The sequence below is a fragment of the Engraulis encrasicolus genome, chromosome 9 (genome assembly GCF_034702125.1).
Source record: "Engraulis encrasicolus isolate BLACKSEA-1 chromosome 9, IST_EnEncr_1.0, whole genome shotgun sequence".
Lineage (NCBI taxonomy): Eukaryota > Metazoa > Chordata > Actinopteri > Clupeiformes > Engraulidae > Engraulis > Engraulis encrasicolus.
Window position 1 is genome coordinate 47,370,708 of NC_085865.1, and position 18,300 is coordinate 47,389,007.

General features: G+C 45.4%; 1 protein-coding gene across 2 annotated transcripts in view; it reads right to left on the reverse strand.

Moving 5' to 3' along the window:
- LOC134455919 (alpha-2-macroglobulin-like) overlaps positions 1–18,005 on the reverse strand; it is a 53,113-nt gene extending 35,108 nt beyond the window's left edge. Inside the window, exons 1-7 of one of the 2 annotated variants that reach the window (XM_063207279.1) lie at positions 17,849–18,005; positions 15,896–15,985; positions 6,955–7,135; positions 3,076–3,235; positions 1,830–1,882; positions 1,262–1,282; positions 278–443 (exon numbers count right to left, since the gene is read on the reverse strand). In XM_063207279.1, coding sequence (XP_063063349.1) covers positions 278–443; positions 1,262–1,282; positions 1,830–1,882; positions 3,076–3,235; positions 6,955–7,135; positions 15,896–15,978 — 664 coding nt within the window. In that variant the 5' untranslated portion in view covers positions 15,979–15,985; positions 17,849–18,005. Of the gene's footprint in view, positions 1–277; positions 444–1,261; positions 1,283–1,829; positions 1,883–3,075; positions 3,236–6,954; positions 7,136–15,895; positions 15,991–17,848 lie in introns of both variants that reach the window. The other variant, XM_063207278.1, reaches the window with a different exon arrangement.
- Positions 18,006–18,300: the final 295 nt, after the last annotated feature.

Consider the following 18,300-nt stretch of genomic DNA (forward strand, 5'->3'; position numbering starts at 1 on the left):
ACACCATTTGTATTTCCTATGGGTTGTTCTCTCAATAATACTGTATCTCCAACATTTGCTCTGGGCTTGCAATTTTCTTTTAACTTGGAAGGTCTTAAAATGCTCTCTTTACTTGGGAGGACGTACCATATCTTTCTAACCAAGCTCTTACCATATATTTTCATACAAAATGCCTTTTGTACATATTCTTACCATATTTTAAAACTTTTAAAGGACTTACTATACTTTTTTTAAACGTGGAAGGTAGTTCCATCTCTTTAAACTTTGAAGGGCTTACCATATTTCTTGACCTGAAAGAGGTGTGACCTCTCCCCCTTCTGAGCGGAGACCATCAGCTGGTAGGTGCCCTGTGACGCCTCAGCGTTCAGAGGGTGCGACAGCGTCACCATGCTCCTCTCCGACGTCACATTCAGCCACTGGCCAATGGTGTTACGACGGTCGTCCTGCGGCAGCAGATGACACACTCAACACTAGGGCTGCACAATATCAGAAAAAAAAATCTATACGTGATAACAGCATGCAATACCTCGATAACGATATTTAAACGATATTTAGAAGTACTATACACAAGTGTTTTTCTTGTCACGAATTTGTGTGTGTGTGTGGGGGGCGCGGCTTTGGTCGTGGTGGGCTTCTGGCACATTTGTTTACATTCAGCTAGTGACAGGATAGCAAACAAATGTTTTACTTGTCATCGATAATTAAGTCATTGTCGCGATATGCATACGGCCACTCCTGATATCGCGATTTCGATACATTTTCGATATATTGTGCAGCCCTACTCAACACTCCCATCTATGCAGACACTACATCAAGGGTGGGCTATTATTTTGGCCCAAGGGCCACATTGGGTTCACAGTATTGATCGAAGGGCCAGATGTTTCAGGCAACGTGCCCGTGTCAAAAATAGAAATAGTGTATGCTAACGTAACTTGTCAGCTACGTAGTATGTCATTCCTACACATAATAATCAAAAGTATTTCGATTTCGAAAAAATGCACTTGGTTAATCTTAAATTCGTAAAACCTACATACAGTATATTGAAGGTGGCTACCTTTACAACAGACCCCACCTTCACTAGGTCCCCTGACAGTATAACTTAATTATATTACAAATGTAATTTCTAAGATTGCTTCACAAACCTGCAATACGTTTGTCCCCCACCCATGCCCTACTACATCCTCTTTCCCATCCTGGAGAAGATAAAGGAACGCATGTGCTCAATAGACCAATGCCCCTCATACAGCATGAAAATACTTACCAGCAGTATTATTCGGTGGTACTGTGGGGAAGAAATGAGATGTCGATTAGAAGATTAGTGATGTAGGATTCATTACAACATGCTTAGCCAATTCAAAAGTTCAAAGATCCATGCACAGCTTCTAGGTGCTGGTAAACGCAGGAATATGCAATACTTCAAAAGGAAAAAGTTTACCGCACACTTGTTTGACTTAATGCTCTTTTATTCAGAGCGAGCAATGCGTTTCACCTCTGTGCGTCATCAGGTTCGCTCAGGCTTTACCTGAGATCAGTCAGGTGTGGCTTTAAGCCATAACACAAAAGCGAGTAATTGTGCATTGTGAGACATTGTGCAAACAAGCACAATTTTAGTTACACATACATTAGACATTGAAGTGACTGACTGTGCTAAATTACATCCTGTATGCAGTGCTTGCAAAGGGTACCAGGAAATAATCTACACACAATCGCAACCAGGAAGTAATCTACACACAATCGCAACCAGGAAGTAATCCACACACAATTGCAACCAGGAAGTAATCTACACACAATCGCAACCAGGAAGTAATCTCACGTGCAGCAGGTCTCACCTTCTGCTGGAGGGGGATGAAGTCTGTATCCATGGTAACCACTCTGAACTGCACTGAAGGTAGAAATGTTATTAATGTTATTAACTCGGTCACACTGGATCCTCTGTAGTAACTCAGTTATAGACACACTAGAGTCCAGTGATTTGTATGATACACGACCAGTCACAATTGTCATCATGTGACTATAAGCTATGTCCTCCTCAATGCCCCCCAAAGGGTTCCCTAATGCCCCCTGGGGGGCTGTAGAGCCCCCGTTGAGAAAGAAAGAGGTTAGATGATTTAGTGATTTAGTGTTTAGTGGTGATTTAGTGTACCACATCTAAGTGCTGTCACATGATGCCATTATTGGTTATGGTAGACCACTACGGACATGTTTGTAAATGTGTCGAACTGTGTCTATACCAACTCATTCCTAACCTGTCAGTGAGCCATATGTGTCCACCAGCCTATAAACATGTCAAACTGTGCCTGAACTAAAGCCCATTCCCAACCCCATCCTGTCAGTGACAACATGGGTGCATCCCAATATGTGTCCTTGCCTCCTCCACTTGTGCTTGTCTCCTCGTCCCGCCTCCTGGCCCCTCCTCCGTGGAGAAAACGATAAAGTTTCCCAGCTGTCAGCCTCGCCACAACTTTTGAGGGACTGTTTTTCATTCACCATAACAATTGCAAACGAGAAAAAGACTTTACAATTGAGCTTTTGCAAGATATTGAAATATAATGCTGTTGTCAGTGATGTCATCATGACGAGAAGCAAGTGGAGGAGGCAAGTGGAGGAGGCAAGGTCACATATTGGGATGCACCCCATGTGTCCACGAATCCTAAAACATAGCCTTCCTTTGGCATGCCACTTCTGCATGCCACCAGGGCTGCCAGACGAGGCTGATGATTTCCAGCCTAAAAAATGCTGAACACCCGCCTAGAAGCACAAAATCCCGCCCAATTCTACTAATTTCAATGGCAAAAAATGGGCGTTTTTTTCTGCTAAATGCCATTTTTACCCGCACACGGGCATCCTAAGCAGCCCAATTGGTCAGGAAACAGCCCAATCTGGCAACAATGCATGCCACTAAATCATCTAACCCCTACTGTTATATAGTAACTCAGTAATGTGATCATATTATCTTGTTCTACATATCAGTCACATTGGGGCGGTGTATAAATACAGGATGATTATGTATTTCAAGGGATGGTTGGCAACCCTAGGTAGAACTCAGACAGGCCAACCACAACTCCTCCGTCCTACCTGTTTGGCCCGGGGTGTATATGGGCTTGTCAGTTTGAATGAGCATAATGGGGTTATGCTTTGGTGTGAACTTGATGCGGCTGTCTTTAGTCCAGTGAGAGGTCTGGCCGTCGACCTCGACCCTGATGCTCTGCACCTTATCCTCATCGACCGCTGGGGCCTGCAGGGGGGGGGGCATGGAACACAACAAACACACAGCAGTACAGCAGTTATTGGTTAATCACCCATCACACTCTACAGTCATTGGCTAATCACCCATCACACTCTACAGTCATTGGCTAATCACCCATTACACTCTACACTCATTGGCTAATCACCCATAAGACTCTACAGTCATTAAGCTTGATCGCTATGACACACACACACACCAACACACGCACTCGCATGCACGCACACACACCAACGCGCCAACTCGTGCACACACCCACACACATATGTACACAGCCTGGGCAACTGGACTGCACTCTGTGCCACTGACCTAGCAGTATAGTGATTTTTACTACAAGTGACTCTTGTTATACATTATCCTGCAATCTGACACTGACCTGCCTGTGATATATTAATACGCGGCAGGGTTTCCCCTAGAACTATTTCTCCAGGTTGCCACCTCGCCAAAAAAACACCTCCCACCTTTTCTAGGTACCCCAAGACACAATCTGTTCAGGCTCCTGGCCTCAGTGTCCTCTATTTCCACAAGACCCACCTCTTCTGGAAAGAGGTGACCAACTGCGAGCTTTCAGCCGACAATAACAGTAATAATCAGTTGTCACGATACATGCAGTTGCATAGGGGTATTGTTTGCTAATTCATTGATTTAAAAGTCACAATAATGAATTAAACAAATTAAACAATGTATTAAACAATTAATACTAAAGCATTTGATGGTGTACTTCAACTGAAAACACATAGCCTGCTGGCTACCAACGTTCCTCTGCACCGTGGGGCAGCTGTCATTCTGAATGACGCAAGATGCAAGTACAGCCCCCCGTAGCGAGGTGACGTGGAACTAGTGAGTCCCCACCAACGGCTTCATCTACCCGCAGGAAATTGAACCCCCTCACCTCTCAAGGCACACCCCCACCCATCAGGCTGCCAAGCCACACCCCCACCAATAAAGCTGCCAAGAAGCTGGAGAACAGTGCCAGCAGGCTGCTAGAAAGCTAGGAATCTGTCCAAGAATGGAACTCCCCAAACAAACATCGCAGGGCCTCGGACTCAACGGCGCCGGAACGACTTATAAAGTGGTGGTGGATTTTATTTCTTAATTTTTCAATGTTACTGCTGCTGGAAGTTGAGAAAGTCTCATTTAGGGAGGGGGCTGTATGGACCACTGCGTCCCCCTTTCCGGCACCTACAGTATGCTCAGACTATAACCCGGTCTTACAATACCCTCAATCAGGGGTGTCGTTCAGGGTGGTAGCGTGTAGGGGTGTAAATCACAGCCTCCATGACGATACGATTCAATATCGATATCTTATTATTCGATGCGATGCAATTCGATTATTTTTGATACTTAAGACTGCCCCACGACACGATGCAATACAATTCGATTCAACTTTTTTTCCAATTACTTTTCCACTTCTATTTATGTTATAGAGCTAGGGCATTGGGCAGGGGCCAGCGATACAATTATTTTCGATACTTAAAGTGATACTGTCCCATTTTTGCAAATAAGCTTATTTTACACCTCCCCTTGAGTTATATAATAGGGTTTTACCATTCTCCTATACTTTCAACCTTTCTCTGGGTATGGCAGTGCAAATTTTACCTCCAAGCTAGCAGTTAACATTGAGTCCTATGAGACCAGCTAGCCGCCAGCTGGTCTCATAGGACTCAATGTTAACTGCTAGCTTTGAGGTAAAATTTGCACTGCCATACTCAGAGAATGGTTGAAAGTACAGGAGAAAGGTACAACCCAATCATTTAACTCAAGGAGAGGTGTAAAATAAACGTATTTCCAACTAGAAAAGTGCTCCGAGATCACATACCTCCGCCAAGGCATGGCATAGCCTAATTAGATAATCGACAAAAATAATCACTTTGCCAATATGATCGACTATATTCCTGTGTCAGACTTTCAAAATGACACATTCATGTCAGTTCAGTCATTTGCAAAATCTAGCCTACCTGCTTTGAAAGCTTGTAATCATGTGCGGATAGAACTAGCCTTATTAGTGAAGGGAATGTAATGATCTTGACCAACAAACAACCACAGAAGGGTTAGAGCTTTTTTTTGCCTACGATGGTATATCATTCTCATGGGCCACATGGTCTTGGCACTGTCGGTTGAAGCGGCATTTGCTTTCCCGCATTCCTCAAATCACTATTCACCGTTGTTAATCAGTCCACGGGCATGCATTGCTGTCAGAATTTGTGGTCTATCTCGCAACTGGGCTTAATTTTAAATTTAGTGAAGGGGGTGTTTGATCAGCATTGTGAACTCTTTGATGGTGCCCAATTAATTCGACATTGTCAACCAAAATGATCTGCGATGGTCACTGTCCATCTCGCAACAATTCACTTCCACTTCACACAGGCAGCGGTAATTAATTTTATGATTGTTTGTTAACTTGAACGAGGGTGTAGTCTAGGCTATTAGGCTGCCTGCTGATGAGCAACTTTTTAGGTTGATAGTGTGGGAGCTGGCGTCAAAGGACACAGTCCCATGTTCCTTACTGTTTAGAATGGCGCAGGCTCACCCGTGTGGAATATTTGCCGGTGCTCGGCCATAATGCATGCTGTCGGGCTTTCTGATCCCTGTCCATCTCACAAACAACTTGGGGTTATCTTTAAATGTAGCGAAGGGGATGTAGCCTAATGAATTTTAGCATTGTGAACGTAGGCCTGGAGTCATAAATTATTTTGGCAACGGTAGCCTAATTCGACAGGATTGTGAACCTAAGTCACAGTCCACAACAACATTGTGAACTTAGGCCTACACGATCACATATTCCATATTTTTGACAACGTAATTAATTTGACAGCATTGTGAACCTAAACGATCTGCGGGGGTGGTCACTGTCCTTCTCGCAACAGCAATGATAACATATAGGCCACACATCACAAATTGAATATTTTTGGTAGCGGTGGTAATTCATTTGACAGGACTGATTACTGCCTGCGGATGAACAACTTTTTAGGTGAAATGCACTTGGTGTTGGAGCTGGCGGCGAAGGAGAGAGTCTCTCCCTGTTCCTTGCTGAGAAAGGCGCAGCCAGGCATGCCTCTGCTCAGTTCTCACCGTGCGCACCTTGTGGCAGGCAGTGGAATAGCAGCGAACTAACAAACATAGACAACAAACACAGAACACACACAAACTCAGGCGATCACATAACCTCCTGGCGGAGGTAAAAATGGGACAGTATCACTTTAAGAATGCCTTCCAAGTTTGCTGATTGATCGGCTGTCTGGTAACAAGAATACTGCCCTCCCAGAAGAGATAACCCATACAGAACATGGTAACATGGAGGGAAATGTACAGTAAATTGACTGAATTTTTAAGAATGGCATGGCCATGTTACCTACGAACAGGGATCTAAATTAACACCCACCGACGAGCCAAATAATAGTGACATTTCAGTTTGGCTGGAAGAATAGACCGACTTACTAGCCACTGTTACCCATCAGTGAGTGTATGTTTGGCAAGTAAGATTAAGATCTACTAGCCACTTTGGCTGGTGATGAAAAATGTTAATTCACCTACCTATACCTATACCTACGAACCAGCTGAGCATTCCACTTAGAACAGGTACTAACATAATACCATGCGGCAGTGATTCTTAACCTTTTTTCCCTTTAAACCCCCCCCCTCATCTGTGTCCAAGACAAGTTGGATTATCCAACACGGCCGGCCGGCCGGCCGACCTATCAGCCACTGACCTGGAAGGTGAAGCAGCGGTGGAACTCCTTGTCTGAGGACTCCTGGTGGAGCAGCTTCTTCTGGTCGCCGTCGGTCAGATAGATGGACATGCGCATGGTCTCATTGGGGCTCATGAGGCTGGCACACAGTTTGGCCTCAGACTCGGACCTTATCAGGGCTGGGAAACTCACCAGGAAAGACCTACAGACAGATGGCAGATGTGGTGTAAGATGTGGTGCTGGACTAGCAAAGTCGCATGAAAATTGAAAAGAAAGTCTGCGACTCTTGACGGGAGCTTGGTGTCACAGACTTACTTTCAGTTTTCAGATGGCAGATGTGGTTCAATTTTAAACAAATTTAAAGAAGAAAAATCCACACTCACAAGCTACGTCTCATTATTTATTTATAAATTACCACCATGTCCACAAGCAGACGCGTTTTCGGCTCTTAAGCCATCATCAGTGTGTGGTACCAATTTCAATTTTAAATACACAAGGAGGCGCGCTAAGCCTCCCCCACATTTGGGCTTGCATGCCCATGGGGACCCGGGTTCGAGTCCAGCCACACACACACACACACACACACACACACACACACACACACACACGTCTTTGAGGTTTTCTGTACAAGAAGTAAGGGTGGTGCAACAACAGCTAATGCCACATTTGATTTTTTTTTTTGCTTGATTGAATGTAAAAACAAAAACAGCAGTGAGAAATAATTCAACTATATTTAATATACCAACTTCACATAGTAATGCCATAAGCGCCACCCTGATGTTTGCTTCTAAAACTGTCCATGGTAGAAATACAGGATTTTACTGTAATGGAAGATAAAATAAGGTAGACATAACTTACAGCTGTGTGTGATGTATTGGTATTTCATATTGTGTCACACCACACCAACTGGTGGCGCTCTCGTACCTCCAATATGTATCATAGGACTGAATTGAATAAACCAGTGTGTAAGTACCCATCTGAGAGACCGGTCATGTTTGTGTAAGCTCCAATCTTTGGCAAGATATTATAAATTGGCGACGAGTTAAGTAGCCCACTAATGTCCGTTTCGGATGAAGAGGGCTCAGCTTTAGCAGTGGGGGGAGAGGAACAGGAGAACCGGATCGAGGAACAAGTTGTTCAAAACGAACCCCCTCGAGAAGCACAGGCGCTGCCCGTACCACCACCAGTAAGAATGGCAACGCTCTTGGGACACATTGATGCTTACGACAAATCTTCGGAGCAATGGTCGACTTATGTCGAGAGGTTTGAGCATTTTATTGAAGCAAATGATGTTCCCGCTGGAAAGAAGGCGGCAGTATTCTTAAGCGTAATTGGGGCAACTACATATGGCTTGCTGCGTAGCTTACTAGCCCCGGAAAAACCCAGCAGTAAAACTTACCAAGATTTAGTGGACACCCTCGACGGACATTTCTCCCCCAAGCCCATAGTAATAGCGGAGAGATTCCGATTTCACAAACGCAATCAGGAAGAGGGGGAGACCATTGCACAATATGTGGCTGTTTTGAAAAAGTTATCAGAGCATTGTGATTTTGGCGCCCATTTGCAAGATGCCATGCGCAATAGGCTCGTGTGTGGGCTGAATAATGAGGCTATCCAAAGGAAACTCCTGACGGAAGAAAAACTCGACTATAAGAAAGCAGTCGATGTAGCATTGGCAATGGAAACAGTGGCGAGGGAATCCCTGCATTTGAAAAGTTCATTGAAAGTGCACGCAGTGTCCGCGTCTGCACCACAGGGTGGCGACAAATGTTTTCGATGCGGCAAGATGAATCACCATGAACGTGACTGCTATTATAAGGAGCAGCAATGCCGCAATTGCAATAAAAAGGGCCATATAGCTCGGGTGTGTAGAAGCAAAAGGAATGAAACTAAGCAGGCAAAGTCAAAACAAGACAGTCAAATAAAACAAAAAAAAACAGATGCCGAAAAAGGAAAAATTCATAAAGTGACAGCAGCAAATTCATCAGATGAGTCATCTACAGGTTCAGACTCTGATTTCACTCTGCACATGATGTCAACAGTGAACACAGAACAAGTGAAGACAGTTAAAACAGTCATGCAGCATCATCAATGATCATGATTAAACCAAAAAATTGAAGGCCAGTCAGTGGATATGGAGCTAGATACTGGGGCCGCTGTATCTTTGATCTCCAGTCAGCTATACAAAGACAATTTGCACACATACGTTTACGCAAGACAGATGTCCTTCTGAAAACATACACAGGGGAGTTACTGCAGCCCGAGGGAATGCTGAAGGTGTGTGTTAAATTGAACAAGCAAAGGGCTAGGTTGCCTTTATGTGTGGTAAAAGGAGAGGCACCACCACTGTTTGGCCGTGAATGGCTAAAGAACATCAAAATAAACATGCAAACAGGGCATAGGGAAAGTGATGAAACGCTGGAGAATGTCCTAAATCGCCACACGGAAGTGTTTAGCAAGGAATTGGGAACACTGAAAGGATTTGAAGCGTCACTGATGCTGAGGCCAGACCATCAGCCAAAGTTCTGTCAAGCACAGGGGGTACCATATGCGTTGAGGCCTAAAGTCGAAGCGGAAATAGAGCGTCTCCTACAGCAAGGGGTTATCGCCCCGGTTCAGTTCAGCGACTGGGCAACCCCCATAGTGCCCGTCATGAAGAAAAATGGAGGTGTGAGGATTTGTGGAGATTTTAAGGTGACGATGAATCCAGCCCTGTGCGCTGAACACTACCCAATACCTCGCATTGAGGATTTGTTTGCGTCCTTGTCTGGGGGACATCGTTTCAGCAAACTGGACCTTTCACAGGCCTACCTTCAGGTACCGGTTAAGAAAGATTCCCGCAAATACCTCACAGTCACACCCACAAGGGCATGTTCTGCTACAATCGTTTACCATTTGTAATCACCTCTGCGCCCTCCATATTCCAGGGAAATATGGACCAAGTGCTCCAAGGGCTGCCCAATGTGCATTGTTTTCTTGATGACATTCTCATCACAGGCAAAGATGATGCGCACCATCTGAAGAATCTCGAAGCGGTACTGAGTCGCCTTGAAAATTTGGGCTCCGAGCTCAAAAAGAGAAATGTGAGTTCTTCAGGAGCTCGCTAGATTACTTGGGGCACACGATTGATTCTGTAGGGCTTCACAAGTCTGACGACAAGATCAAAAGCCATTGTAGAGGCCCCTGTGCCTACTGATACGACTCAGTTGCGCTCCTTCCTGGGGGGCTCATTAACTATTACGCACGCTTTGTCCCGAACATGTCAACACTTTTACACCATTGAATGCATTACTCACACAAGGGGGTGAAGTGGGAATGGTCCAGGAAATGTGATGAAGCTTTCCAAAAAAGCAAAAGAACAGCTATCCAGCAAAGTGTACTGACACATTACAACCCCAGGCTTCCAGTTATACTCGCCTGCGATGCCTCACCCTATGGGGTGGGGGGCAGTCATCTCGCATCGACTGCCAAATGGGGAGGAACGACCCATAGCCTTCGCTTCGCGCACCACCTTAGCAAGGCAGAGCAGAATTATGCTCAAATTGAGCGAGAGGCTTTAGGAATAATATTTGGAGTCAGACGTTTTCATTCCTACCTTTATGGCCGTCATTTCACCCTACTCACAGATCACCGGCCTTTGACAACAATCTTGAGCCCTAGCAAAGCGACACCGTCCATGGCTGCTGCAAGACTACAGCGTTGGGCACTCATCTTGGCAGCACACGATTACACAATTAGGTACAGATGCGCCGCTGACCATGGTAACGCGGACGGTCTGTCGCGTCTGCCTCTGCCCGTGCAACACAAAGAAGCACAAGGGGCAGTCGAGGCATTTCTGATAAACAAATTGAGAGTTTCCCAATTCACTGTAGTGAAGTGAAAAGACAAACCAAAGCAGATGTCACACTCCCAGGTGATCGAGATGGCGTTGATGGGTCGTTTTCCACCAGCCAAGGATGCGGACAGCTGTTTGGCCCCATACATCACACGGAAAGATGAACTGTCCGTACTTCAAGGCTGCTTAATGTGGGGTAATCGAGTGGTAGTCCCACCCAAACTACGTCAGCATGTCCTAGACGAACTCCACACCGGGCACCCGGGTGTGGTTAGGATGAAATCCTGGCAAGAAGCTACGTGTGGTGGCCGGGGACTAGATCTACAGGTGGAGGAGAGGTGCAAAGGATTGCGAACCGTGCCAACGAGGTCAGAAGAACCCTCCTCTCACACCGCTGCAGTCATGGCCCTGGCCAACAGGTTCCGTGGCAGCGAATTCATATCGATTTCGCTGGCCCTTTGAGGGGCGCATGTTCTTCGTCATTGTGGACGCTCATTCCAAGTGGCCCGAAGTCATATTGATGGATTCAACCTCATCAGCAAAAACTATTGAAGTTCTAAGAGGCCTCTTCAGTCATTACGGAGTACCAGAGGTCTTAGTGAGTGACAATGGGCCCCAATTTACTTCTGAGGAGTTTACCCACTTTCTGACGTCAAATGGCATCACGCGCAAACGCTCCGCTCCCTTCCATCCGGCAACGAACGGCCTGGCAGAGCATTTCGTGCAGACATTTAAACACTCTCTGAAGTCGTCTAGGGGTACAGCCTCGGTGCAACGGCGACTTGATGCTTTCCTGCTACAGTACCGAAACACCCCCCACGCCACTACAAAAGAGTCACCTGCGACGCTGTTTCTCCGTCGCAGACTGCGCACCCGCCTAGACCTGCTGAAACCGAGCGTGTCAGCAGTGGTGGAGCGAGCGCAAGAGGACCAACAGCGACACCATGATGCACACGCTAAAGAGAGAACTTTTGAAGTGGGAGACCCAGTGCTTGTCCGGGACTATCGGAGAGGGGAGGAAAAGTGGATGACTGGTACGGTTACATCGCAAGCAGGCCCAAGGTCATACCAAGTCGAAGTTGCGTCAAATCAGCAATGGAATTGTCATGCGGACCAGATGATGGCCTGTCACCCCAGCATCGTGCAGCACGCCGCAGAGAAACAACCAACACCTGCAGCGCCTGCAACTGCAGTCGTGGCACCGGCCATATCTGACACCGGTGACGCGTCGGAGACAGCGAGCCCGGTGACGGTCACAAGCTCACCACCTTCAGGTCAGTCAGACACGCACAACAACCCTGCAACACCCCAGCCATCACTGAACAGATATCCAAGGCGGGTGTGCAAACCACCTGACAGACTGACCCTTTGAACAACCATCCTGGTATGATCTCTGAAACGTTTAGTTACCGAGTGTTGTCTCAAGTAGGGGGCACAATAATCCCCCGACACACTCAAGGTGTTGAGGCAGTCTACCCTCACCCTTAAGTTAGGATATTAGGTTCAAAACTGTTGGACTAGTTACAGATGTAAAGTTCCGAAGCAATACTTTTGAATACTTTATTTTTTGGGATCCTGGTAACTGAATAAGAGGGGAGGAGTTGTGATGTATTGGTATTTCATATTGTGTCACACCACACCAACTGGTGGCGCTCTCGTACCTCCAATATGTATCATAGGACTGAATTGAATAAACCAGTGTGTAAGTACCCATCTGAGAGTCCGGTCATATTTGTGTAAGCTCCAATCTTTGGCAAGATATTATAGTGTGTGTGTCCCGTTCTGTGTTTTTGACACTCTTCTGTCTCAACTACTGGCCCTGTGTTTTTCCCTTTGTTTGTGCCTTTCATTAACACACAAACGAAAATGTTGCCTCTGACAATGATTCTTTCTAAACACTCTGGCAAAAGCAGATTTGGCAAAGCTCGGGTCTCAAGTTTAAAAGGAAACTGAGAAAAACTGAGATTTTAATGGCTTTCTCCTTCTTCGTGCACTGCCTCCTCATGCTTGGCTTACAGTTATGGCTCTTGACAGCATATTTACGCGGATTAACAACGGTGTGTGCACAAGTTAATTTGGAAAATATCTTGAAATCCCCAGCTATGTGTAAACATAAGTGTTAGCAGCTGTAGAATCTGGATGCTTTGAGGCTTTCATTTTGCAGGACTGCTTACTGTTGTTTCTCCAGCCTGGGATTGTCATGTTATTATGATTTGAGCTGTGAGCTGATTGATGTTCTGTCATTTGTCTTGGTGTAATAAATCCAAATAAATAGGGTGACTTGGTTTGAAAGGTGCTTGTTTATCATTAAGGTAAAGGACCACTTTAACCCTTAGTGGTCCAAGGCTGCATATGCATCTGCAAAGCCTCATTATTTAAAAAAAAAAATCAGCTAACTTAAGGTTTTCACTTTTTAAATCTGGAAGACCTTAGCAATAATGATTTGGAAGTATGAAGGCACGCTGTAAAAAGTTTGCATAAAAACACACTATGGATTTTTCTAGCCAAGACCAAGATGCCAACAACTTGTAAAAACAGGTATTGGCTACACAAATACAGCTTTAGCAATAATTGCAAACATTTCGGACTAGAGTTTTTTTTTTCCAACACTTCAAGTACATATTCATGAAATTCATGTGATGTCCTTGAAAGATGAATCCCTATTTGGCACTCTATATGGGCCTCTGTGCCCTACTCCCCCTCCCACCAAACGCCCTCCGGGGGCCTTGAGAAGACTAGGTGAGAGAGAACACTCATGATGAGTTGAAGGGCGGGGGGCTTGAGAGCCGCTGGTCTGGCCTAAGCCTTTGATAAGAGGATAAGATCGATAGCATACGTAGATAGGCACTTCATTGTTCCCAAATCTATTGGTGAGTTGGCCATATCAGGTCATCATGTGCATTTGTTTACACTGGTGGGATGGAGCGTGTCGTTAGTGCCTTCACCACAATGAGCCATTGACGCTGCTGGCCGTCCTGGCATTTCAGATGTGAAAGGCTGATGGGGGGGCTCGTTAAGTTAAGAGGGTGCTGCAGTGCCAACTGGAAACTTTGCTCTCTTGTTCTGCCAACTTCTGTTCTCATGAAAAATTTTACAGCTGTATTTAATCCAGCAACATTTAACACAGTGATCATTGCGAAATCCTAGGACATTAACTTGTGGAGATTTACACATGCAACACTTAGAAAAAAAACATGTTTTCTTTTTTCTTCTGTTAAAGATTGTGTGTGTTCTGTGTACATTGGAGATGTCTTAATGTCTGCATAGGTTATGTGCAGTTGTGTGCAATGCGTTTGTCCTGTCCTGCATTGTATGCAGAGCTCTAAATAACTTTTTTCACCACCAGCCAAAATGGCTTGTAGATGTTAATTTTACTATCCAAATACACACTGACTAATGGCTCAAATTGGCTTGTAAGTTGGTCTTTTCTACCAGCCAAACTGAAATTTCACCAGCATTTGGCCAGCTGGTGCTCATTTAGAGCCCTGATTGTATGTATTGTGTAAGCACCTGGACTGCTAGTCCATAAAATTACTCTACTCACAGTGGTTTTGTTGGCGGGTCAAATAAGTTTTAGCATTAAGTGTCATGTCATGTTATATTGATTTATGTTGTGTTATTTATTAGTGTCATGACCTTGTGAGTATCGTTCTTTAAGTGATACTGTCCCACACGGTGATACGCACGCACACGGACACACACACACTAGTTAAAATCCATGTTGGTCTTGTGTTAGAATATTGTAATTTTGAGCTAAACTTAAAGTGATACTGTCCCATTTTTGGAAATAAGCTTATTTTACACCTACCCTTGAGGTAAATAACAGGGTTTTACCGTTCTCCTGTACGTTCAACCGTTCTCTGGGTATGGCAGTGCAAATTTTATCACCAAACTAGCAGTTAACATTGAGACCTATGAGACCAGCTGGCGGCTAACTGGTGGCATAGGACTCAATGTTAACTGCTAGTTTGGAGGTAAATTTTGCACTGCCATACCCAGAGAACGGTTGAAAGTATAGGAGAACAGTAAAACCCTATTATTTAACTCAGGGGGAGGTGTAAAATAAGCTTATTTCCAAAAATGGGACAGTATCACTTTAAGTTTAGCTCAAAATTACAATATTCTAACACAAGACCAACATGGATTTTAACTAGTGTGTGTGTGTCCGTGCGCGTGCGCGTGTGCGTGCGTAGCTAAACCCACATGTGTGAGTAGTTATCCACTGTGATCAATACAAGAAAGTATGTCAGGGGTGCTGTGTGTGTGTGTGTGTGTGTGTGTGTGTGTGTGTGTGTGTGTGTGTGTGTGTGTGTGTGTGTGTGTGTGTGTGTGTGTGTGTGTGTGTGTGTGTGTGTGTGTGTGTGTGTGTGTGTGTGTGTCAGAAGTGCCGACATTGCAACTAGGTTCTACTGGAGAGTAGAGGGTCAGTAGTAGGTTAGTGTGTGTGTATGAGAGATAGAGAGAGAGAGATTAAGGTTGCATTCATAGGTCTGATGTCATTTTTGGAGCAGCCGTGTGTATCCGCTCTGTGTGCGTGTGCGTGTGCGTGTCAGTTGAGGCCGTTTCAATTCATTATTACACTTATAAACAAAGCGACTTACAAACGCGGACATAATCATAGCCAATATCACTAGCAGATACAAAATGCACAGGAAATATACAAAACAACAAAACAACATTCATTAGGGACCATGTACAATTAAAAACATACAGTAAATGTTGTGTGTGTGTGCGAGTGCGTGTGCGCGCGCACGTGTGTGTGTGTGTGTGTGTGTGTGTGATGCAAAATGGGGTCCAAAGAATTTGGCAAAGTTCTGTTCAGTTTCAGCTGTTATTGGTAGTTTGCACATAATGGAAGTGGAGATGTTTTGTTTATCCTTATAGGCCTATTGCTACAATAATACAGGTAGGCCTACTGGTATTAGTAAGTATGTAGTCTTTAAAATCTATCAATCTGTCATTTGACCTTTTCCACAATGTGTGCTCCTTGCTTGTCTCTTGAATCCAAATAAAATAAATCCTCTGTGTGTGTGTGTGTGTGTGTGTGTGTGTGTGTGTGTGTGTGTGTGTGTGTGTGTGTGTGTGTGTGTGTGTGTGTGTGTGTGTGTGTGTGTGTGTACTACTCACGGCTCTGGTGTTGTTTGCGAGCGGCAGCATGTGACGAGGCAGCTCAGCAGCCCTGCTGCGATCAGGATCCGGGCCAGAGCCATTCTTCTTCTGCCCTAGACGCAAGCACAAGCAGACACACACACAAACACACACACTCACATGAAGAGGAGCCTGTCTCTCACCACACTCTGCCCTGCAGCAGAGAAGAGACCGTTAGAGACAGGTATGCCCTCCTTCCTTTCTCTCTCTCTCTCATACACACGCCTCCCAATGGCCCTCATTGGTAGACCTCCAACCACCCCTTCTCCACTTACAAACGTTGACTCACCCACACACACTCACACTTCTGTCCGCAATTACCAGAGGCGACTCTGGGGTCAGCAGGGGCCCCAAGTGAAATTCAAAAGGAATGAACATTGCTCAGTTTCCCAGTGATCATCCCAACTAAACTGCATTTCTGTATACTGTATTCTTCCAAGTACCTAGGTAATGATCACCATTTGAATACAGTCTAGTCTAATCAAATCACGCAGGGGGGGGGGGGGGGGGGGGGGGGGGGGGGGGGGGGGGGGGGGGGGGGGGGGGGGGGGGGGGGGCAGACTAGAGTAGAGTAGAGTGTCATTTATTGTTCTCAGGGGGAAATTAAGGTGTCAAGTAGCATACATACATAAATACAGAAGACATTACACACATCCTTACACATACAGTATATTAACCATATATAGCTCACTCTTACATACATTCATCCCAAGGCAGGTCTCTCACTCACACTCTCTCTCTCACACACACACACACACACACACACACACACACCCTCTTGTATGTAAGCTACAACACCTTAATTTCCTCCTGCATGGGGATCAATAAAGTTACTCTACTCTATAACATCTAATGAAAGCCCACCTGGGAAACTCCCATTCAGAGGTGGAGAAGACACACTTACACACCATCATCTGTTCCGAAGTGCAAGGCAAGGCAAGTTGATTTGTATAGCGCATTTCATACAAAGATGCAATTCAATGTGCTTCACAAAAAAAATGTTGCATCGCCAAAATAATTGCAGTTATTTGTACCTAGTGCAAGTAAAAGGATACAGTGATGAGAAATGGGTAAGCAATCCCTACCTGCTGCAAGGCTATTATCCAATCAACTGTGCTGTGCATGCGTGTGTGCGTGTGTGCGTGTGTATGTGTGTGTGTGTGTGTGTGTGTGTGTGTGTGTGTGTGTGTGTTTTGTCCCTCCATCCACAGGGAGATATGAAAAAGAGGAGACACTATAACTAGGGCTTCCAAATGAACCGTTCTTTGAGTGTGTGCACTGATTCTGTTCATTGAAAATCCGTTGGTCAGCTCATGTTTCTTGCTTAGTCATAAGAGGTGAAAGAGGCCCCTGTGTGTGTGTGTGTGTGTGTGTGTGTGTGTGTGTGTGTGTGTGTGTGTGTGTGTGTGTGTGTGTGTGTGTGTGAAAGTCCACCTGGGAAACTCCCATTCAGAGGTGGATAAGACCACCAGCATCTGTTCCGAAGTGCAAGGCAAGGCAAGTTTATTTGTATAGTGCATTTCATGGAAAGATGCAATTCAATGTGTATCACATTCACACGCGCGCGCGTGCGTGCGTGCGTGCGTGTGTGTGCGTGTGTGTGTGTGTGTGTGTGTGCGTGCGTGCTCGCGCGCGCGTGTGTGTGAGTGTGACTCATTTGCATCGCCCAAAACACAAAGGTTAAAAACTTTTCTTCCCGCACTTGCATGGTAACGTTTTACACGACAAGGTGATACGACAAAGGCTTTCGTTTAGCCTATAACCAAGTCCTATTCGGAAACGGCCGAGTTAAATTCGCTGAAGCCTACAGGTGCGCACGTTCTTGATGCGCCACACATGATGTCGTTGTTGCTCTTTCACAAATTACAATAGGCCTAATGAAAGCTCGAATCTCTTAAGCTTGAAATGCTGCGAGGTAGAAGCAGCTTTTACCTGAAAGTGGGCAAATGCCGCAAGTCACGGGTCTGCCTCGCGACCTTTTCTCCTGTCTGTTTCCGTCGAAGTCTTCGTCTCCTCCACAGAGAAGTTGTTGCTGATGCCCTGGAGTAGCTCTCCCCGTCTGGGCCTCCGCTTCTAACCGGACATTCAGTTTAGTGCAAGCAAGCAGGGGGGCGTGCCGCCCTCCCTCACTGCTTTCTTAAAACTACAGCTGATTACATTCCTGCAGATGCGAGACGGGGAGTATCCTAGCCTATGACAACGTGCAAACGTCGATAATTAAATCCACCGAGAGAACAGCTGATCTTTACTGGTAGCCTTCAAAAATGTGTGAAACATACACCGGAAAACATGATGGATTTCAGCCAAAAGGAGATCAAGTGGTAAAAATGTAACTTTGTTGCCATGATGTCAATAGGCTATACATGGTCCACAGGTTACAGGAC